At 43.3% G+C, this 22,969-nt stretch overlaps 2 protein-coding genes and 1 long non-coding RNA gene across 8 annotated transcripts in view; 1 reads left to right on the forward strand and 2 right to left on the reverse strand.

Annotated features, from left to right (window-relative positions):
• rap2aa (RAP2A, member of RAS oncogene family a) lies at window positions 1–11,691 on the reverse strand. Its single transcript, XM_030111199.1, has 2 exons — window positions 10,695–11,691; window positions 1–1,701 (listed from the first exon to the last, which is right to left on the reverse strand). Exons 1-2 carry the CDS (start codon window positions 11,006–11,008, stop codon window positions 1,464–1,466), a joined length of 552 nt encoding a protein of 183 aa, XP_029967059.1. The 5' UTR covers window positions 11,009–11,691; the 3' UTR covers window positions 1–1,463.
• The window catches only part of LOC115402676 (uncharacterized), a 23,924-nt gene continuing 1,469 nt past the window's right edge, over window positions 515–22,969 (forward strand). The window contains exons 1-2 of the long non-coding RNA XR_003933156.1: window positions 515–586; window positions 18,624–18,638. This is a non-coding gene — a long non-coding RNA (uncharacterized LOC115402676). The remainder of the gene's footprint in view (window positions 587–18,623; window positions 18,639–22,969) is intronic.
• The window catches only part of LOC115402674 (muscleblind-like protein 2a), a 14,131-nt gene continuing 5,789 nt past the window's right edge, over window positions 14,628–22,969 (reverse strand). For 2 of the 6 annotated variants that reach the window (XM_030111193.1, XM_030111194.1), the window contains exons 3-9: window positions 21,658–21,822; window positions 21,339–21,572; window positions 20,973–21,224; window positions 19,488–19,541; window positions 18,933–19,089; window positions 18,103–18,138; window positions 14,628–15,858 (exon numbers count right to left, since the gene is read on the reverse strand). In XM_030111193.1, coding sequence (XP_029967053.1) covers window positions 15,734–15,858; window positions 18,103–18,138; window positions 18,933–19,089; window positions 19,488–19,541; window positions 20,973–21,224; window positions 21,339–21,572; window positions 21,658–21,822 — 1,023 coding nt within the window. In that variant the 3' untranslated portion in view covers window positions 14,628–15,733. Of the gene's footprint in view, window positions 15,859–17,278; window positions 17,374–18,102; window positions 18,139–18,932; window positions 19,090–19,487; window positions 19,542–20,972; window positions 21,225–21,338; window positions 21,573–21,657; window positions 21,823–22,969 lie in introns of all 6 variants that reach the window. The other 4 variants (XM_030111197.1, XM_030111195.1, XM_030111198.1 and 1 more) reach the window with 4 other exon arrangements.

Below are 22,969 nucleotides of genomic sequence, written 5' to 3' on the forward strand. Positions count from 1 at the left end.
TCGAGTGTTGATCGCACTTTTATTGTTCAGGTGTCAAATGTAACAGTGTCACCATTCAGAGAGGGAGAAAGAGTTAAATGGTCACATAAAAAAATATAAAATCAACAATGAAAATGGTCACACGGGGAGAGTCTGGTTCCCGTGGCAACACAGATGTACAGCTGAAACAGTGTCCAGATCCAGACGTGTTTGTGTGTTTGATTTGCACATTTCCACAGCCTATTTTTAATCTCAAACAATAAGAGTCCTCTGTTGTTTACTAGCCATGCATACAGTTGACAATTCCACGTGTTGAGTCAGTGTCTTCACAGGAGCTGGCACTTTCAATACAAAATATTTACACTACCATTTATTTATTCTTATAATCACTGCCTTTCCCTGTGACTGGTCGTGACTATGAATCTGATTACTCTGAGCACATAGAGAGCGGCGTCAGGACGTCGGACCTGTCGGTACCAGAGGAGGTAAAACAAATGTAAAATATGGCAAATGTTGGCATCTTCACTTTGAAACGTCACCCATTCCTTAAACGGGTTAGCAGAGAACCGTGAGTCTGTAGAGAAACAGTGTAAACACTCTTTGTTCAGTTAATATTACCGCTCTGCAATCTGTCTCCCAGAGAGGAAAACGAAACATCACTCGATATGTGAGAAGACTCTGCTATGCTTACTATTGTATCTCAAAGTGAGAAAATAGGAAAGAGATGGCTGCACCCATGTTTGAAGAAAGACACTGACTTATGTTTTTTGTCTCTATTCCTTCTGTAACGGCTGGAAACAAACAAACAAACAAACAAAAAAGTTCTATAAAAGAAAACGGAGGTGCTGTCAGGTCACCTCTTTGGTTCAGCCCTGTGATGAGTAGAAAAAACAAGCGACCACTACACAACTTCACTGGGAGAAATCATGTACATACTGTAAATCAATCGCTCCTCGCTGGATCCCAAACAGCTGCTCTGTTAGTAACTCCTGGGAACTGAAAACACTAAATGTTTTCTGTGCGTAAAGGGACAAACCAGAAAACCAAAGAAAATATTCACTTCTTCACAGCAGACCGTTTAAAATCCTAAAAAGTAAAGATTTGTTATCTGTGACTCTTTGCTGATGATTGCTCCCCCATTTAACTGGAAAAAGATTCAAACAACAAAACAGTGTAACATAAGGCGAGGGCACGTTCCTTTTTCGTCATTTGTCAATTTCTCTTGCGGCAAATTCCTGGCATTCCTCATTCATAATGTATGCATTACTCACATGTCGTTATTATTAGCCATGTCACTGCAGATTTTATGCTCCACAGAGTTAAAATCCGTTGCGTTCAACCGTGAATTTGTCTTCCGTTTAATTGGCAATGTGCATGTTTGTATCTAAGTGTGTATCTGCAAGTCAAAGGAGCTTCCTCTAAGTAGACTTTTTTCTTTTTTTTTTTTTTTTTTTCCCGCAGCCTGTTCTCGGAGGCCCCTGGGGCTATTGTATATTGCACGAGGAGCAGCAGGGGTCATCCTTGTCTGGCTGGGCGGCGTAGTCCATCTGCCGAACGATCTCGGCGAACAGTTCGTCTACCATGGTTTTGCTCTTGGCCGACGTCTCCATGAACGGACAGCCCCACTCCTCGGCCAGGGCCTGGCCCTCGCTGGACGACACCTCCCGCTCGCTTTCCAAGTCCACCTTGTTCCCCACCAGGATCACGGGAACCTTCTCGTACCTGAGGAGACACACGGAGGGAAAAGACACTGACGCTCAGGAAGCACTGGAAGGCATTCAGTGATATCAGTGTATCGACACACTCCCAATGCAACACAACCACAATGAGTGGTTCCATGGTGTTTTAATTCAGAACTGGTTTATTCTGAACTAAGTAAGTCAGAATTATATTCTCGAGCTTTGTGTTTACATGGAAAAACCAAAGGATTAAATCCTCTCGGCGTTCTGATTGGACATTACGTAGTGACGTCTCCCGAAAGTAAACAGTGTTTTTCTCTTCTTTCTTGATTAAGTTTGACGCTACAGCTTGTTGTTACAGTTGTTAAGTCCCATCGATCTGCTCGTTTTATTATATCCAATTCTTCTACAACTGCCGTTAAATAAATTGTCTCCATACGAGTCGAAACACGGACAGCGGACCGCCGTCTTGGAATATTGTGTCATCATGACGGAGTATGCGCAGAACGACCAGAATGAGGTCGCGCCTAATTAGCATATAATTCCGCTTCCAAAGGAGAATACACCCGCCGGTCTATTCAGATTCCAACTTATTTCTGAACAAAGTTTTCAGGTGTTTACATGGTCATTTTAGAGCGGAATTAGGCTTTATTCGGATTTATAGAGGAATAAAAAGTCCGATGTAAACCGTGGACTAACAATGGTGGACTCCAGCTATCAAACTGTGTTGTTTGTTGCATATATTTTTCTCTGTATGCGTCTGAATTTTTATTACAAAAATAATCGACAGCACCCACTAGTGGCTCTGAAAGAAAACTACAGATGTTTTCAAACGTTTGAAATGTGTGAATGCAAATTCTGAGATGAAAATGACAACACACTAGAAATGTTTTCTTCATCTCTTTGGTGAAAGTACAGCAAGAATCAGGTGAGTTTGCCTGTTCTCTTTATGCCTGTATGACTGTCCTGACTTCCTCATCACAGTCTAAAAAGGCTTTGCTTGTTAAGTAAATGACTTTTATTGGTCTGCAGTCCAGGCCTGGGTGAACCCCGCCACTGACATTTTGCTCATTCTGGGTTCCAGCTCACTGTGTCCAGATCAGGTGCAGAACATGATTTAATCTGTCTGGCTTTTATTTTTGGTGATTAAACCACTTTATGATCTGACATCTTTGCTCCCTTTGAGGTGTTTTATCGTTTTAGCTGTCTTATTTCAAGGCAGGAGGGAGGGACACTGCAGCGCAGCAGAGTGAACCACTGTGGGTGTTTTTTTGAAAGCAAACACATGAAAATCAGGTTAAAATGTTCAACTTATTGTTCCTGATATGTCTTTTTTTTTTTTAAGACAAACAAAAATCTGATTTTTCCCCCCAAATGAGAACCTGGAAACTTCATACATATTTGATGACAGGTTAAAAGAAAGGAAGAAACGCTGCAATCACACATATGTAATAGCAGTCACTGCTGTTTTTATGAGTTGCACTCTCCTTTTTCTGAATCTTCTTCGATTCCTCATTCAGTCATGATTTTGTTGACTCTGATTACACAAAACTCTTAAACCAATATTCACAGCGACATTTTATTTATGTCTGTGAAGACATGTTTTCTGTGTGAAATGTGCTTCAGGAGTCAGATGAAACCGCAAAGCAGTTGCTCCTTTTTGAAGTCAATGTAAATGAAGATGATTTCAAAGGCAGAAGAGGAGCAGGCTCAAAATAACATTCTTGTAATTAGTAGGGATCATGTTTATGACCACCGTCTTTAGCCTCGTGTGTTAGCACGCTGAGTGGACTGTCATTAGTTCTGGACATGCTGTAAAGTGAAGGACAACTTCAATTTTGGAGCTGATGATGGCCGCGCTTTAAATGTCAGGAGATCACCACAGCCTCCATAACTCATCCTGAGGGCGGCATAAATGCATGTATCAAATGCCATTGCGATCTTTTCAATAGTTTAGCTGACATTCACTCCGAATCACAAATGTCAGCCGATTGGTGGCGCAAAGGGAAGTCAGAAGATCAACGAAACTATTACGATTCATCCTCCGGGGAAAAGGAATACTAAGAAAAATCACCTTTTCTTTGAAACTGTCCATTTCTGTGTTAAAGACTCGCTGCTAGACTCGACCCTAAACCCAGAGCAGGAAACGGGCAGCAGAGCGGCGACCCTTGAGGGAAGGAAGTGGGTATAATCCTCTGAGCTGTGAACTCCCCGCCATGTGGCCGGAGCGCGCGCCGCTGTGGAGCTGGAAGAAGAGCCCGAGGAGACGGTCGGTCTGACGACACAGGCTGACCGGCTCTGCGATTATCAAACAAACCAGCGGCAGCGATGCAGTTTCACTAATGTAATCCCTACACCAGTTTTGATATTCCGGGACATCGCAGCCTTCTGAGGCAGTTTTGTACACATCAGAGGAGATAACAAGGCTCAAAAACATCAGAGGGCAGCAGATCGCGCACAGCCACATCCTTTGAACAACAGGTTGCTTCTTTCATCTCTATCTGTGAGCGAGATCAGCAAAGCGAGCACTTTCCATCTGTTGGGCCCGTCGTTTGAGCTCAGTTTGAATGTGTGTGTCTGTGTGTTGCACTAAAGCAACACAGTCGATTTTAAGCCATCAACATCATTGAGGTTTTTTTCCAAAACGCGTGCAATTAAATGTAAACTTTGATGTATAGACAGAAGGCCGGACAGACAATACAGACCACAGACAGATATTTTTCCAGGTCACGCAGTCCAGAAGGAGGTGAGAACCGCTGCGGGTCTCAGGTGTTAAATAAGCTTAAACTCGGCCAACTTTGATCGTACTCATGAATACACGATCCGGACAACTTCAATCTCAGCCGCCCTGTTCAGCTCTCCGGATCAGCCCACCAGCTGAGAGGAAGTACCGGGACTCCAATCTCAGAGGTCAGGTCGTGTGTGACCAAAAAAAAAACTCTCTGAGCTGAGACGCAACGTGAACGAAAACCACAGCTTACATCTCTCAGCTGTAACATCCAGCACACGAAGCCTGGGTCTCACTAATTGGAAACCTCATGTCAATAAAAAAAGTTTCTCACTTTCCCACACTTTGAACTTGAAATTCCCTTTCATACCTTGATTTTAAAAAGATAAACATAGTGGTGGGTAATAAGATGTAAAAGCCACACTCCTGCTTGTGTGCATTGAGGGGAACCCAGCAGGGGGCCTGTGTAGTTTTCTGTAAGGTTCATACAGAAGTGTTTTTTTTTTTTGGTTTTGCACTGAAGCTTGCACCATTTCATTTCAAAAAAGAAAAAATAAGACACTTTGCTCACTGTTGGGAAAAAGGCATCCTCCTGTAGTCCCGCCCCGAATCCCTCTATGACCCCCCCAGGATTGGACGACTCCAAACTTTTCAAACCGCTGCTTTATTACCAATGATCATATCCAGTCCAACATATGATGACTAGATACTTTGTGCCCATTAAATCCAGATTCATATACATCCAGACACAATTTCTCACACATAATTAAATCAATTCAGATGTCTGGACTCTGTGCTTTTACGTCATATTAAAAACTGGAGAACACCCTGTGTTTTTCTTCTCCACCACGCCAGTCATGCAGCTCAATCGGGCCTCATCATAACAGGAACGCAGCACAAAGACATCTGGAGAGGGTCTAAATATAGCCGTAATAACAGAGGAGGGAACCGGTCGTCCCAGGAGGTGTGAGACGGCGGCTGCCACGGATACCGAGGCTCCCGGGGGCCTCGGCGCGAAGGGCGTCGACCGCTCGGCGTCTGGACGCTCGGATGCGAGGAAGCGAGGTTCATCCGACTGTGTTCGAAACGACACGTCACGTTGCAGCCTTCAGCTGGTGAGCCTCACGCCGAGGGCGCTGGAACGCTCTGACCGCAAACACGCACCCAAGCCCGCCCAGACACAGCTTATCCATTATGCAGGATGCTGATCAACTCACACGGATTAAAGATTCCTCCCTTCTAAAACAATCAGACACACAGATGCTATTTAATCTCTGTTTGGAGTTCACTGAATTTAAAATAAAAACTGATCCTGTTTCCTGCATCCTTCAGAATGTGATGCTTTCCACAGATGATAGAGACGCTGGCCAAGAGACGTCAGAGTCAAGATAAACACGGACCGATTTTTGACAGACTGTACACTCATCCTTGAGTCTGATGTATCACAGCAGCGCAGCGCCACGCTCGCGCCCGCCTGGAGGTAACCGAGCAGCCTGACACATATTCCTGCTTTCGAAAAAAGACCCAAAAATATGAAATGCAAAGAGCCACTTCACTGTAAACTTCATCAGACTGAGTCACTGGTAAGAAAATACACTTTGAACGGTTCACAGAGCGCTTCATGAGCCAAGAGACACAGTCACCCTGCTATTTAATGTCTGTGTATTATATCTGATACAGCAGAAGAAACTAGAGCGTTGACACATGACGCTGCCGATTTTAGAAAAATACTGACACAAGTCTCCTTAAAAACTCTAGCGGGCCGCTGCACACCACTCATAATGTCTCAATTTAACAGCACTTTAACTTCGGCGTGTGTGGACGAATTCACAAACTCTTCACTGAGACTGGGATCCATAAAACTGCTCATTAGCAGCTTACTTCTACTCTTCAGGGAATTCCACAAAAACACTCGCTGTTTAACCTGGTGAATAAAAAAAAAAAAAAAAAGCCGCGAAGCACTTATGCCTCTACAGCATGTTCCCTGGTTGTTTTCATAAGTGCTTCTTGTTGTTGTTTGGCCCTCCTTGTCATTATCTGTGAACAAAAACAAGCTGAAAGTCCACCTGAGTTCATCAGGTTTTTCTACAGTAATTACACTGTTACGATACAAAACGCCCACTTGAACTTCAGCGCTGTGAATTCGGACACATTCTGGGGTGAAGTGACTTGAGTTTGACTTACACTTGCTCATCTTTTTCACCCCTGTTTCCAACACAGACACCTTTATATATGAGGCAGTAAGTGACGTCAAACCGAGTCAGTGTTGGAAGCAGAGAAAATGGAAACGTTTCGGACATTGAGCAAGTTTGACCAAGGGCGTTTAAAGGATCTGTTATGAACCTGCAGAGATCTTGTGGAGTCGCGGACTGAAAAACAGCTTTAGTGATAAGACTGTCCAGGAAGTAAGGAATGTTTATCACAGAGGAAACATCAAGGCTCCCCGGTGCTTTTCAATTTCTTCTAAGAGTGGTGGGATCATGCGGCGGACGCCTTTAATGCATCCACTATGTCATATAATATACAGAGGCAGCGCGGTGCGAAGCTGCCTTCCAGCCGTCCGGCCAGGCAGTCCAGCTCCTGCTGGGCGGCAGCTGGGAGCAGCAAGGTGTTTACATTCTTCACCAAATCGCTCTTTTATGCTTGCTGGGGAGGCTTCAGAGTTGTGCCGTGAGATGAAGAATATGTTTATTCTTGCTGCTCACTTTGCTGAGCTTGTTAACGAAGAAAGTCTATTCCTCGCCGCTTTCCAAAACCACTGACCGATTACACCGGAGAGAAAAAGTAAATGGATCGCAAAAGCAATTAAAAGTCACTCTGAGTAGCTGAAGCCCTGAATTAGCTGCTAATATTCCCTCAAAAGTTAACCTACATTTGAAACTACAGGAGAAGAAAAAAGAAGTCTGTGTTTCATCATCAGCGTAATGTGTTTCATTAATAATCTGAGGAGTCTGCGTCAATTCTTGGCACAATCCATCCAATATGTGTTGAGATATTTCAGTCTGGACCAAAGTGATATTTCGATCAATCAGCTGACGGACATTTCTGTCCGGTGAGCCGTCCTGGTGTAGATGAACACGCTCCTGCTTGCTTGTTGGGGAAAGCTGACGTTTATTTCTCTCACTAATCACATTCCTGTGTTTGGCATTTGGTTTGACTCGTTCGAGTCTTGATGATCTGACACTCAGAACACACACTCAACTTTTAATAATATTTCAGAGGCTTCAGAGAAGACTGCAGCACTGTGGGGATTTTTCTGCCATAATTTGGAAAGCCCAGCCAGCTGTTAGGTAATCATTACTGACCTTTTAAAATGCAGTTTTCACAATAGACGAAGACACTGATGAATTAGGATGTGGTGGAACCGTGATGCTGCTGCTTTTCAGCTTCTGACCTTGAGCCTTTTGTCGAATTGGCAAATGAAAAAGTCTTGAATCTCAGACACAATGTGGAAATTAGGCGACGGTTAGTGGCTCTTAATCTTTAAACCTCCCAAATAATTTAAAGAGAGAAAGAAGATGTCCGTGATGAGCACATGTAATGGATATATGTACAAAAAGGTGGCAAGGACAGCAGTGAAAACAGTCATTAAGATCTCCATTTCTCCATTTCCCCTGCTATCTCTATCTCTGACCCTACTATTTAAATGTTGTGTTAAGGCATCAGTCACAACAGCCGATCCCTGACACATGGTTATCGACGGCTGGGGCGAAGTCCCGGCGGACACGAGCAGAGCCAGAGTTTAATCATGTGCACCTCTGGCCCCGGCGCCGGGGCCCGTCTCTGCTCCATCAGCGGTCACTGATAGATGATGACAGGGTTCAGAGCGAGAGCGACGCACAGCAGCGCCTCTGACCCGACCGGGCGCCGATACGCCGACGACGGCTCGTCTGTGTTTTGGCAGCTCGGAGTGACAGAGTGGCAAAAACACAGAGAAAATCTGACTACTGAGAGTGGAACAAAAATTGCTTGTCGTGCCGTAATCAATAATTTTTGACACAGAATATTGAAAACAATGACAGCGTTGAGTGAGTTTAAGTTAAAACTGTTAGGTTGTTCGGGCACACAGCAGTCTTTACAGAGTGAAACCAGGAAGTTTCTGCTCACACTGCATGTCCTCAAAGTCTGAGCAACGACGATGATTGTATTTACTCCCTCAACAAACTTTATCCCATTTAAATACATAATCATCGGCTGTAATTTGCCTGTCTTCCTCTCTGCCTCTGGTGCTGCATTACAGCAGACGCAGGCACTTCTGCGTGTTTTTCAATACCTTCCTCCTCCAATACACCTGAGCTTAATGAACGTGTCATGATGAGGCTGATAATAAGCACATTGCAGTGATTCATGCAGGAGCAGGATGCAGGATCGTGGTCCTGCGGGACCGGGAGCCTCAACCCTGGTGGCAGAAAGTACCGCCATGTCCTTTTGGACCGCTGCCTGTAAAGCATCTGGTCACAACACTCTCGTAGAGTAAAAATCGCACTGTTTCAGGAACAAGAAGTCAGCCTTTTGCAAGAGCGGTGAACAGAGGCTTTCGATATAATCCTCTCTACATATTTTAAAAGTCAGTAAACACTCCACGGGGGAGAGAGAGCAATCCTCCTCAGATGTTGAGGGAAAAACATTCAATTAAACGTTGCAAGAGACTGTTGTTGTTAGCAGAAAGATGGCGTGTGCTTGAAATGTCAACTCTCTAATTCTCTCCGAGAGATAGGTGGAGAGGGAAGATGTGTGTTTTACCATCCAAAACAAACCAGGACTGCAAGCAGCTTGATAACTGCATTAAGAGACTGTCCCTGACCCGGCATGTTTCAAGGAAATCCTCTAGTTTCTGGGCTCAGACTTAAGTCTGATAAAAGTCCACATGAAGCGCCGGACTCTGAATCTACCTCCTGTGTGGGAGGAGCGTGTGAAGTGTGATGTTTTCTGCTCCAGAAAATAAATTCTGCCGCGATATCAGACAACGGTCCCGGAGCCGGTGTTATAGTTGTGAAATGGCATAACAGCCTGGTTGCATCTGCTGTGCGAGCACACATGCACAAACACACACACACACACCGAAACACGCTTCTTTTCCTCATTCTTAACTCGTGGGGAAAACGTGTTGACCCCATTCTTTCATCCGGAGTGGAGCATTAATAGGATTGTTTCGAGGGGGCATCGCAAAAGTCTAAATCTGAGCCAAAGTGACAAAAAAAACTAAAGGCAGCCAAACTCAAACACACACACGCGTTCACACTGATCACGTTTCATTTTTAGACAGCAGAGAGAAGCGAAAATTGGCAAAAATCACTGAAAATGATTGAGGCGGCATAAGATGACACAGCTGCAGTCTCTATGTTGTCATTATCTCAGTTAATTAGCTGTGAGAATAAACAGAATAAGCTGATTTTTCTAGTCATGTTTATCATTCTATTTTCTCTCTCTGGAACCGACTGCAGGTCTGTAGACAGACACAGACGCCTTCAGTGACTGATGGACCCTCAGTGCATGTTGAACGCACACTCAACCACAACTGAGAGAGCAGATGTGGGACGGTCACCGGGGACTTTCTCAGCAGCGTCTGTGGGGTTGACCAGGGAAGTTCTCGGAGGGTTTGAATGCATAGCAGGATCCGGTAGTTGTGACCTCGAGCTGAGGAACTGAAATGACGTGGGAGCAGCGGCGCACAGCCTCAGCTCACCCCTCTCTTGTATCAATAAGCAGCTCATGACCTCGAATGTGGATCATCGGCGCCGCGGCGACGAGACGTCCAACAAGCTCTCACTCTCAATTGCGCTGCTCTTTCCTAAAGAGCTTGTGCAGCTTTTTAATTAAAAAAATAAAATCCGCTCTCCTCTGCAGGATGAGGCTGGTGCTGTAGTGTGCCCCCTCCCCTCCCCTCCCCTCCCCTCCACCAACACTCTGCTTGCTCCCTCGAAGCTCTCTGCAGGACCCGCGTTTATTCCCAATCCCGGGGATTCTGGTGGACCACATCCAGCATTCGGCTCAGGAAGACGGACCGGCGCTGACGATGGACGGGACGAGGAGGGGCCAGCGCTGCTGTCCTGTCCAAAGTATAACTTGGGACCACTGAGCGAAGGCTTCTGCCTACCAGGAGAGTGCTATACACCCAAACAGAGCAAGCATGTGCTGCTGTGGCTGCCCTGAAGGACCACAGCATCTCCATCCCCAGCTCGGGCCCAGGCCCCTCCTGAAGCCACAGGGCCCATCAGCCCACCTTCAACTGGGTGGTAAATAACTAACAACCTGGGAGGGGGAGAAATCAGGGATATAATGTTCTCCCTGTGCAACATTTCACCAACCTTTTCACTCTGATGATCTGATCCCTCATCGGCTTGATGTCCTGGAAGCTCTGCTGGTTGACCAGGCTGTAGACCAGAATGAATCCCTGCCCGTTCTTGATGTACAGGTCCCGCATGGAGGCGAACTGCTCGGTCCCCGCGGTGTCCAGGATCTCCAGCACCGAGGGGGACGAGTCCACCTCGATCTCCTTGCGGTAGAAATCCTCTATGGTGGGGTCGTACTTCTCGATGAACGTCCCGGTGACGAACTGCACGGTGAGGGCGGATTTCCCGACCCCGCCGCTGCCCAGGACCACCACTTTGTACTCGCGCATCGTGGATTTAAATCGAGACGAAAGGTGTCGAATCTCCGCGCGTCATTGAAATTGAACTCGAAATGTTCCCGCAGCGAAAAATCACATCCAGCGTCCGCGTGCCATTTTCATCATCATCATCACCATCATCATCATCGGCTTGTCAATAAACACGAAGTCCGAGCCGCCGCCGCCGCTCAGCTGCGGCGGAGCACAAAGCCTCGGTGCCCCAAGATGGATTTCATTGTAGAAATTCCCCCATGCAGGCCAGACGCTGACAGCTACCGGAGCATCCGAGCACCGCGGCCGGAGGAGGAGACGATCGGCGGCTGCTGAGGAGGCGCGTGCGGGGTTTCATCTGCTCAGCTCACCGCTGGCTGTGCACCGCAAAAAAAAAAAAATAACAAAAAAACAAACTTGCTCCATCGAGGACGCTGGATAGAAAGAAAGAAAGAAAAAAAAGACAACAAAAAACAAAAAGCAGTGGCTTAGCTGTGAATCGAAGTGCAGCCGCTGTTTTTCCGGATGGAGGCCGCCGCGGGAAGCCAGCGCGAGCTCGAGCAGTTCGGAGAAGTTGCGTCTCTTTGTTTCTTTTTCACCATCTCTGGCATGTCTCCGCTTCTCCGCCGCTCTCCGGAGCGATCCCGGCCGCCATACTCTCGGGTGGAGACCCACGGCCGCTGCGTAACCAGCCGGTCCCCGCTCGGCTCCCGTACCGAGGCAAAGTTAGAAAAAAAAAAAAAAAAAAAAGGATCCTCCCTCGTGCGGATGGATCCGCGGACAGCCCAATGGCCGCCTCCGCTCCGTCTACACCTCACTTGTGTCTGAATGGGAGCCGCGCGCAGGCAGCCAGTGAGCTCCGGCGGGGACACTTCCGTTCATGTGGTAAACTTCCCATCATTCGGTTGTCCCGGTGACATCGACGGACAGCTCGGCCAATCACGGCGGCCGCTCGGGGATGTGTATCCAGGAGGAGGAAGAAGGCGCCGGATGCTGTTGCTATGGCAACGCTGCATTTGGTTGCCGCTCTTCCAAAATTGAGAATGCATGGATGAATGCCCCCCCCCCCCCCCCCCCCCCCACACACACACACACACACACACACAATTCAGGTATTTAGAAATTACCATATTCATTTTATTGTTCAGCTTAGATACACTTTCTTGGTATTGTAGATTTTAAAGAATATCAAAATTATGGATCTGATATAAACAAAACAGCAATGCTACTTTATTCATGTTCAATTGAATAATTCACCCATTGAGAAATGATGCTACTTTTGAACTGGTGAATCAAAATCAAGGATTGAGCATGACACCTAATGATCAAATGTTACTATCTTATAACAATCATGCATAAATGTAATCATAGTAAAAGACAAAAAACAAACAGGTCACAGCAAGGCATTTTCATGACATTTATTATTTATTTGCAATATCAGATTTTACACAATTTTTGAGTTTACATGAACAAAACTACCCACTTGAAATGTTTAATTATGCCACAAAATATTCTCACAAATATTCTTGAAAAATTAACTTGGAAAAACTTTATATGCAGGCCAAAATGAGACTAACTTGATGACTATGTCGGAGGCCTCTGTCTAACCATTCACAATGGTAATCCTGGTCAATATCAAGCCTGACAGTGTAATAATGCTTGGAGATTTCCACAATATGTGATTCTGACCTAAAACCCAAAGCCCATAAAGCATAACAGTGAAATTTTCCTGTATTTATTAGATGGTTTTCAGCTTTCATGAACAAATACAAACTTAAGAACAGGCCAAAAATAAGGCAAAGTTTACAAAAAGCATGTCTTCTCAGTCATCTGACTGTTGAGAAAGTGCTTCAGAGAAATATTTCCATCAGTCAGTCAGACTAAACATGCTTTACAATCCACGTTTTCCTCTTTTTAAAACTGGGTCATCAAAATCTCCAACAACCTCTATGTGCAGGTGTTTTCAGGACATTCAAGACTTTTTTTTTTTTTCTAATAGTAACACAAACATTCAGAAGTATGCCTCTAATTTTCAATAAATATCATGTAACTAATGACAAGCTAACCTTTTAAAGCAATCATTTTCTGAAGTTTGAAGCAAAATGCTGAGCGGCGGAGTCCCGGCCTTCTGAGCTTTGTGCTCGACAGACGTACTTTCCTGTGAGATATTGACATGCAAGTGGAAATCTTACACAGTATTTTAACTACAGTATGACTGAGATCAGGGGATTTGTGTGAGAGGATGAGCGGCCCCCTCTAAGGGGTTGAACCACACACCTCACACTGAATAGAGCTGTCTGGTTTCCCAATGACGATTGACTATTACCGGTGACGGTCGTTGAACTCTGCGGGGAATACAATGTAGAACTCGTCTCGTGCTAGCTGTTTTTAATTTAAAACATCTAGAGTAACTGTTTTATAATGTTACTTTATTTCTGTTAAAGTTGCAATAAATGTAGCTGTAAATTTGTTTGAAACTACTAAGAGCGCCACCCTCCACCTGTTTCTTCTCAAAGATTAAAAGGCAAAAAAAAAAAAAAAAAAAAAAAACTGTGGAAAAGGCAACCCTCCCCTACCCCACCCCACCCCACCCCACAAAACTCAGATCTTTCTTCCTGACCGCCCGCTCAGTTACTCCAAGGAGAGACATCAAATGTACCCATCATCTACAAAAATACAGTTCTCAATCACCACAACCTCAGATTGCTTCAGCAACATTTTCCAATGACGGCTATGACATTATGGACATGACTTTTTTGGGATTATGTGGCCTGTACAATGCACTTTTGAAGGTTAAATGCAGCTTTATGGCCTTATTCGTGAGCAGGTTCTTTGTCCCGTTAAGGTGACAAGGCAGCGAAAAATGATGAAATGCTTTTAGCTTCTCTTTTCTCTGACATTCAATCCCTGGACACAAGACAGCTTTTCATAGACTTAACAGATCCAACATCCTTTAAGGAGCCACTAGCAAAGCTAAAGTGAGTTTAATAAATTACATTCATTGCAAAATATTAAAGAATATGCCTAAAAGTGATCTTAGTAATGTCAAACTAGTAAAATATGGAATTATACTCACATATTCTATTAATAATGTGTAAAATATCTCACAAGGAATATAGATAGTGACAAAAAAAGTGAACAAAAGCGATAGCTCTTGAAGTCATTAAAAACACTGAAGGAAAAGTTCATTTTTGCACACACTACTCGTAAAATCAGGAACTAAAACTTAAAATGAAATATATATATAAAAAAAGAAAAATGACAGAAAGAAATCACATACATAAGAGATAATGTCTTAACAAACACACAAGGTCCACTCTGTCTGCTGTATGTTCAAAAACAGGTCATTGCATAATGTGGCATCATCCATACACGACGATACAGTTCACCAAAATGTTTACTTCCTTCTACTACCAAAAATATCTCACCTTGTTGTATTTTAAGTTACCATCTTAAACGTGACAAGAAAATGAAGTGGGGATATACACGTACACGTTTTCAGCATCAGAGATAATTATTCTTAGGGCTAAATCTGAACAGATGTAATTAAAATACTTAATGCACTGACATGGCATTGCAAAACATTTATTTTCTAGCGTGTGTGACGTTAAGTATAGCAGGTTCACTTGAGTGATTTTCCACGTAAAGCCTTCTAAATATGCGTAGATGTCGTTGCATGCACAGCTCTTTAGGCACTTGTAACATTCAAATAATACAGTACTGACAGGTGACTGTAACATTAAGACTAACTGTTCACACAAGACTCCACGAGTAACCCTGACGAGGATCACAAAAACCTGGGTTTGAATATGAGTAGCAGTAATTCTACACGCTTACTGAGTTCACGTCCATGGCTGTGGAGACTCTTGTTATAAACATTATTTGCAGCGTCTGGTTTTCTCTATCAATGTTAAACAAGTGAAAAGTACTTATAGATCCATAACAGGGCAATTTAGGCTCAAGGTAATAAATTAAACGGATTACAGGTTATTTTCTCTCGGCCGACAGCCTGTTCTTACAATGCAAAGGCACACCAGGAGGTGGAGCACTGATCCAGTTCTCTGGCAACAAAGCACAGAGATGCATGACTTTTAAGGAGCAATTTAAAGGGAGTTCATCAACCTGCTGTCAAATTACATCTTTGAAACATCAAGCTTAAAGTTAGAATAAGTGCTTTTTCACCAGTTTAAAATAATTACATCTGGCACTAGATAAACAATCATTAATGTGACAAACAAAATTTTTTTAGTTTAAATAACATTAAAAAAAAAAAAAGAAGAAAAAGTTCAATTAAATGAAAATAAAATTGTAACAATCTCCAATACAGGACCCCTGTATACCTGACATTGACTTTACGGTCTACACACTGAACGGGATTTCAGATTAGACTAATCCTTTCCACCTAAAATATTTACATTTATAAAATAGTTACAATTCTATTGACGTCCAGATCACGGAGGTGTCACTAATGTGTCTACGATCCTGATCTACGGTCTCATTTTCATGGCTGTCCTGGTGACGCATCAGAACATTTACTCCGTCCAGTAAATGAGAAAATCTCTCACCGGCCTCACATCCACGTTAATGAGGACGCATGTTTAGCAGGAGTGGAAAGGTGTGCGCATACATCTGTGACGCCTACCTAACATTGTACAATCCTACAAGTTTTTGTTACTGAATATAATCTATCATGAAAAGTCAATTTGATGTGTACATTTTTTTTTTTTCTGAAGCCCAGAGATGTTATCAGCATGCAGCCTGTTGTATGTTGCGTGCGGCGTTAACAGTGTATTTACAGAGCGGTTGATGGAGACCTTTAACAGCTGCAACATGGCACTGACTCCTGTCTCTGGCGGTTACTTGAGGATGATCTGTTTCAAAGGCAAAACACAGTCACTGACAAGTTCCACACAAACGTCCACATGTTTTTAACGATACAGTTTTTTTCATAAATCAAGATCGACTGTAAAAAAAAAAAAAAGGTTAAAATGATCCTGAAAAAAAACCCTTTAATTATTGATGTGTGTCAAACTTAACCCTCCAAAATAAAAACTCGAAGTTTTTGAGAAATGAATAAATGTAGAAACTGCATCTTCTCAATGTGAACAGAGAAAATGTGCATAAAGGTACAGTTAGAAGGCAACAATTCTCAAAAATAAAAAGACGAACACGTAACAATAAGACGATGCCAGGTGATGTGGTTCAAACAGTGAGAAAGGCCAAGCAAGGGGGCGCAGGTTGACATGTCCCTGAGCTTTCAGGGACATGTCAAGCAGTAATCGTATTACAACATCAAGTACAGCTGTGTTCCGTTCAGGGACTGCATCCTTTGGAGGACGCGGCCTGCTGAAGGCTGGATGGCCGGAGAGGTAAAGTGAACAAAAGGAGGTGGTTGACGGGGCATTCGAGGGACGGCAGCCTCTCAACACAGGGGACAATCAGAGCCGGATGAGACACTGTTGCTGTTTGTGGGGTAGGCAGAACGTTGTGCGAGTGAAACAAACTGTGCTTTACTTTTAGCGCCGAGACTGTCGCGATCGGAGGGGCTGCAGATGATACAACTGTAAGAGCCTTGGTTGTCTTGGAAACGGAGGGCACGTTTGTGGGCTGCTTTTGAAGGAGACTGCCATGATCAGCCTTTAAACACAACCTTTAAAGGATGCGGCCCCTGAATTAGGACACAGCCTATGTGTTTATCGCCGTTACCATGACAACAGATATTCTATAGTTTCCCCACTGAGTGTGTTGACAGCAGTTTGCCTGCTAATATTTAACTAGTGTGTGACAGACTGTAAAATGAACATAAAGGAAGATTTAAACCCTGCTCTAATAAATCCACATGTAGTGAAGCTTTGACCGAAGACAGGAAACAGATAACCATGTGATAGAATGGGGTGACGATCGAATATTTCATGACTCTGCTCATCAAAACATTAAATATTTTGAGATAAAGTGTGACACACAGATAATATTGACAGATTTGTATGATCTGTACGGTGGGATCCTGAGGTAAGAAAAAAAAAAATACTGACACTGAACAAAGCGTAAAACATGCAATATCAGTATTGGCAGATTATGGAAAACTCTCCCGCTGCCTGTCCTAAAAGGGAAAGGAATGAGACGCAGCCTAGTAGCTCTACTGAAAAAGAAGCTCTACAGGTACGTGAAGCTGAATGACGGCAATGCAAGCAGGGCACCTCTAAGCTGACGAAGCAGTTCCCCTGATTCAAAGATGAAGCACTTATTCAGAGCTCAAGGATTTATGACAGAAAGCTTTAAAAAGGAGCAAACCTGATTGGTTGGTGCTGTTGCTGCGTAGGGGACACTTGTGGCGGGAGTAGTTGCTGCAGAGACAGTAGCAGGCGTAGCACTGTACATCATGGGGACTTTTTCAGGAAGGGAACCATGAAAGCAATGAAAAGGGAGGTGGAGCATTATGGTAACCATAGCAATGTTGTTTTTTTTTTTTTTCTCTCTGTTTTTGCCAAGCAAATACAAAATGACATTAGCAGCAAGCCATCATTGGGTTAGACCAGCAGATGGCATGTGATCACACAGCAAAGCGAGACAGCAGGGGAGAACATAAAAGGAGCGCTGATAAGAGATAAAATTAGGAAATCTGTCTTGATTTGACATCCCACAAGAGAAGACATGTAGAGTAATGTCATTGGACGTGATCAAAGTGCTTATTTATACGACATCAATAGAGTTTTAAGAATGGGAAACATTTAGTAGTATTAAAAGCAATGAGATAATTCTTGGGGATGCTGATCAAATTTCCTAATCCTTCCTAATGGTGTGTGGTAATCTACTGACAGAATTCACTCCAAATTTCAGTACTGCGAATTGGATTATTTCGACTATTGTTACAAGCAATTATACGTGCGCAAGGCTTAGTAATTAGACAAGCAAACGAATATGCCATAAAGCCAAAAATCTTTTACAGACAAAAGCAAAGTGGCCCACTGTGATCAGTTCAGGATGTTGTTTTTTTGTACCTGTACCTGATTCATACTCCTGTCATCCTATACCGGAGCATCGTATTCAACACAGTAACGGACTGCTAGTGGATATAAGACGTTAGAAGTTTAAAAATAAATGACAAGGGGACCTACCGATGCTGTTAGCAGGAGTCATGCACAAGACCGAACCTGTGTGATTAGGAAATGGAAGGACAGGGGTTATCTTGACGTGTCAGTGTTCTTCACATGGGTGTGGACCATTTACATAGAGCTTTAGAAAACACACCATACAAAGGCAAGGAAGCATCGTCACAGGACTGCCTTCTGTTGAATTACATGAAAGTTAAACTGAGATATGGTTTAAGGTTTATGTCCTAAATTATATTTTTTTATGATTTCTTTGATGAATTAAAAAACATTTTCCCAAGTCATGTAAAAGTTATACCTTGAAATTCTCACCCCTTCATTTAAAAGCTGTGGAACTGGCGACACATCAGCATGAATTACTCAGACTGACTGACTGTTGTAACCTCTGCTTCTCTCTGTCACGGTTCGCTCGCAGAATTGATTGTTCCGAACAGCTACTTCTGTCCTAATGACAGGGCAGGACTTTGCATGTAGAGAAACATAATGAAATGCAGCCAATGTCAATATCGTCAGTCAGTCCCTTTAAGGACAGGATTAAGAGCGTCAGCTTGATTCATTAGACTTCTCCATGACTGACACCGCTGTAAGATCCTTCTGTTGAGCAACATTAACTCTTTGCAGGGAGTATTTTGAAATTTTCACACGGTTTTTATGGAATGCTTCATTCTTTTTCTTTAATAAGTGGCTTTTTAAAGTCAGGAAGAAAATAAATTTCTCTGTATTTGACAAAAATTGACCAACTATGATGACAATGGCATATTTTAATATCAAGCCAAAATGCTGTAGATACTAAATGTGGCTTCAGCTCTGACTCCAGACCGTGTTTTGCGGCTCACCTGTGGGGTAAAACGCTGCAGTTGGCTGCTGCAGTTGTGTGTTGGCCAGAGTCTGGTGGTAGTGCAATAAACTGGGGCTGAGGAGAGAGCTGGCCCAGCTGCTCTTCTCAAGAGCTTGTCTCTTTGGTACAGGTTGCAGGATGCTGTGAGGGAAGGCCTAAAGAAAAAAAAAAGTAAGAAGAAAAGATATTAAACTTCCAAGAAGGTCTCTTCATTTAGCTTCAGTTTGCACACTCATAAAATAAAGTAGGCTATGTGTTAGTATTTATTTGAAAAAAATGGCAGACATGACTACACAGCAAAGGTGTTTGATGTCACACTATGGAAAAAAATTATAATCAAACACTGCAGAAATGAGAGGAAAACAACAACATGACTATGAGTTAACTGAAAATATTAACTATTCGTCAAATCAAGCACTTAAGATACTGATGATGACTGACTGTGTACACGAGGACTATGTGAGACTTGGAGAAGCTGTAAACCACAATGACAAAAATTAAAAGTTACTACAGTACAATTATTAGCTACATGCAAAGCAAAAGGTGAAAATACCAGGTCTACAGTTGCCTCGAGGGGTCGCTTCATTGCTTTGGCAGTCGACTGAGTCTTTTAATAGCAGGCAGCGAGCACATGATGGCAGTGGGCCAATGGGATTCAAGCGTATTAACATACAGGTAACAGCAAGCAGAGGTGCATCATGGGGGACAGCATTGTGGATAGGTGAGAAGGGGAAAACAAAACAAAAAAATCTGAATGTAGTATACCACATAAAACACAATATACATGCACCAATACCCAAAATAACTGATTACAGGACAAACTAACTAAGATTCTTCCATTAGTAGGTCAACATGTACAGTTAATGAAAAGATTTCACAACACATTTAAAGTATAATTATGTAAACACTAACGCTGCATCATAATTTCTCCAATAACACTTCTTGACATGACTCTAATGCACTCAGTGCAACTATGCACACAGTATAATGTGGAGTACTTTCATTGATTTTATAGCTTTAGGAAGGGACATTACAGTAATGCACAGCAAGCACTCAGAATTTTTATTGTTCAATGAGAGATGGCTGGGTTTTATGAGCGCTAGCCAAAAGCAATATCACAAATCAAGAGCTGGAATAACCATGCATCCCACGTCATAAAGCACAGAATGTGGAGCTTCATTTATTACGGGAGGTTTTGATGGAAGCACAGACGTCTCCTCAGCTTGTATGGCACAGTAAAATATACTGCTGCTTTTTGAGTTTGAAGTACAGCCTGACTGTGTTCTGGACAAGGCGCTGTATGACTAGAGATTGACTGAATGACTGACGAACACTAAGCATGAAATTCATGACAAATTAAGTAACTGAAGAGATATTTTATTTTTTAACCGGAAGCAATGATCACCAGAACCGATTGTTTCTCTTACAAGTTCAATTTACTTTGAAACCAGAAGCTGTCGTACAAACAGCTGAATTTATGAAGCGGTTCAGAGAACTTTTTCCATTCTGTCAGTTGTCACAAAAGCTGTGCATTTCAATGAATCATACTGTATAAAATAAAACTAAGCTGTTTTATTGAGAGCCTTTTTCAGGTAACGACTACACGTCATGTCTATATTAGATATTTTATGATACTCTGCTTTAATGAACGGTGCATTTGTACAAAACTTTAAACCCTGTTATCACTCAACTTAAGGAAAATAGGTCTCTAACTTTAGCCGAATCATGTGATAAATTCAGAAATAAGCCACAATTTGACAGCTGCAGGGTTTTACAATGAAGCTGAGCTGTTTTGACTTGGTCTGAATGGGGCTGACAGTGAGGCTACGATTAACCATTAACAGAATAATAGGGTAAATTTATATTGAATTTCAGCTTTTCTGCTTCATTATATTAGATCTATATTCCAACTGTGCCATAAGAAATGATCAAAATACACAATGCTCCACCTTCAGTGACGTCATGACAAACACAATGACACCACCACATTAACTCAAAGTAGAATTTAGCAGAACGTGCTCCTCGGATTGGGTCTTACCATGGCTGCAGCTGTGGCCTGAGCCGCCACGGCCGTCTGATTGACTTGCTGACTGGATTTGATTTTGGCCTGCAAGTGTGCAGGCGGGTGAAAATACTTGCACTTCTCTCTGGAACAGCGGCTCTTCATGTAATCCATGCAAACAGTGACAGTGTTATCCATGGTGTCAATCATGGGGCTGTCACTGGGGTGAGCGAAGCGGCAATCTGTCTCCCCTCTCGCACAGTTTCCCCTCTGAAACTCTCGACACACCTGAGACGAGCAATTATAAAGATACTGTGAGTGTGAGGAGTTCAGCTCCGAGATCAGAACGTAGATGAATTAATACATTTTTATGTCAAATCACACTTTGCGGTGCATGAATACCTCTAGTTTGTCTGTACGCTGCAGCTTCTGCGAGGGAGAGGAGGAGGAAGAGGAGGAGGAGGACGAGGAGGAGGAGCACTGGACTGTAACGGGTGAACTGCCGGGGACGAGAACCGGGGTGCTGGAGAGGATGTCCGAGGGAATGAGGCTCATTCCGTGGCTCAGTGGGGACATGTAGGAACCGTAACCCAGACCGGCGTTTGTGCCAAGGCCCTGTGTGACGGGAAATGTTTGCTACGAGGGGAGAAAGACACAGGTTAGAAGAGAAAAAAACAAAGCACGGGACACAGTTCCTCGTGCATCGTCATGCGTCGCTCACCACAGGCTGCAGGCCATGTCCGGGGATCATGAGCTGCATCTGCTGAGCGAGGACGGCGGCGGCCGTCTTCTGCTGGATCAGATTGTTGCGTCCGTTTATCTCCAGCTGGGTTTTTAAGTGGGACGGCGGATGAAGGTATTTGCAGTTTTCTCTGGAACATCTTCCCTGCATTTCAGGAAACAGTAAAAAACCATGAGGAGATGTAAACTGAATGGAACAATCCTTTCATTTCTATAAATTACAGTGTTTTTCCCGTCATGAAAATGTGCAGCCGCTCTTTATACTGAACTAACATCACATCAAAACCTTCCTTTCACCCGGGCTTTTCATGCCGACCTACATCAGTAGCGGCGCAATTTTCACGATGTTCCAGGCCGAACAGCAGGTTAAAGCTAAACATAAATTTGGACGAGCTATTGGTGCCAGAGTGATCTTCTGTCAATGGCTAGCTAAAAAATTGGGACACAATCCCACAGCAGTGTGTGAGCAGGCTGGTGGTGACCACCAAGTGGAATAGAGGCCAGGCCGCTGCCACTGCGCATGGCTCGTCCCAAACACCACCGAGGCCCCTGCTTGGTAAATAAATACACTTTAAAGCGCCATTTCACCAAACAACAAGAGCCAACACCAAAGAAATGCCATTTGGCGTGGGCACAGAGGACATTTGATAATTATTCACGAGCACAACAACCACATGTAGTGTTTGTTTTTCTTAATAGCATAAAATGTACTGCCAAGATGCAATGTGCATGATTTTCTATAGATCAACAGATGTGAGCAAAGTACATGCTGGACGTCTGTTATGAAGTATATTCAGAGATATAACTTCAACATCAATGCTTTGCACTGCCCTACATGCAACACAATACATGCTGGATTATGGTCTATTGTGTATACAGTGGAAGGAATTCTAGCATCCAATCTTTGACCAAATCAGTGTTTGTTTGCAAACACACTGAGACCTAGACCCGCTTTACCAGGGTTCATTTTAACAGGACAAACACAACATGTGTGAAAACACAATTTTTTTAAATTATGTGACTGCCATTCATGTCTGATTTGTGTTCTCACTGACAATTTGCGAAATTCTTGATCGTTGTTTCCTCCTTTGAAGACTCGTACAACTATGGTAAAACATTTCCGTAGCAATCGTGTTGAAATTCACTTCCCAGGCTAAAAGTAACACATTAATGAAGTTGTGTAAAGTACACGCACTTGTCCAGAACATAAGAGTTATAACCTAACAGAAAACACAGACGGCAGCTCACGACTGAAGACACATCAAGTCACAAGATACTAGTTACAAAACAAA

The sequence above is a fragment of the Salarias fasciatus genome, chromosome 16 (assembly GCF_902148845.1).
Source record: "Salarias fasciatus chromosome 16, fSalaFa1.1, whole genome shotgun sequence".
Lineage (NCBI taxonomy): Eukaryota > Metazoa > Chordata > Actinopteri > Blenniiformes > Blenniidae > Salarias > Salarias fasciatus.

What these genes read in the sequence shown, in the direction of transcription:
- rap2aa (XM_030111199.1), bottom strand. Translation starts at nt 11,008, where the DNA reads ATGCGCGAGTACAAAGTGGTGGTCCTGGGCAGCGGCGGGGTCGGGAAA. An exon ending in CAGATCATCAGAGTGAAAAG is followed by an intron (nt 1,702 to 10,694) that starts GTTGGTGAAATG and finishes GTGTCTCCTCAG; the next exon opens with GTACGAGAAGGTTCCCGTGA.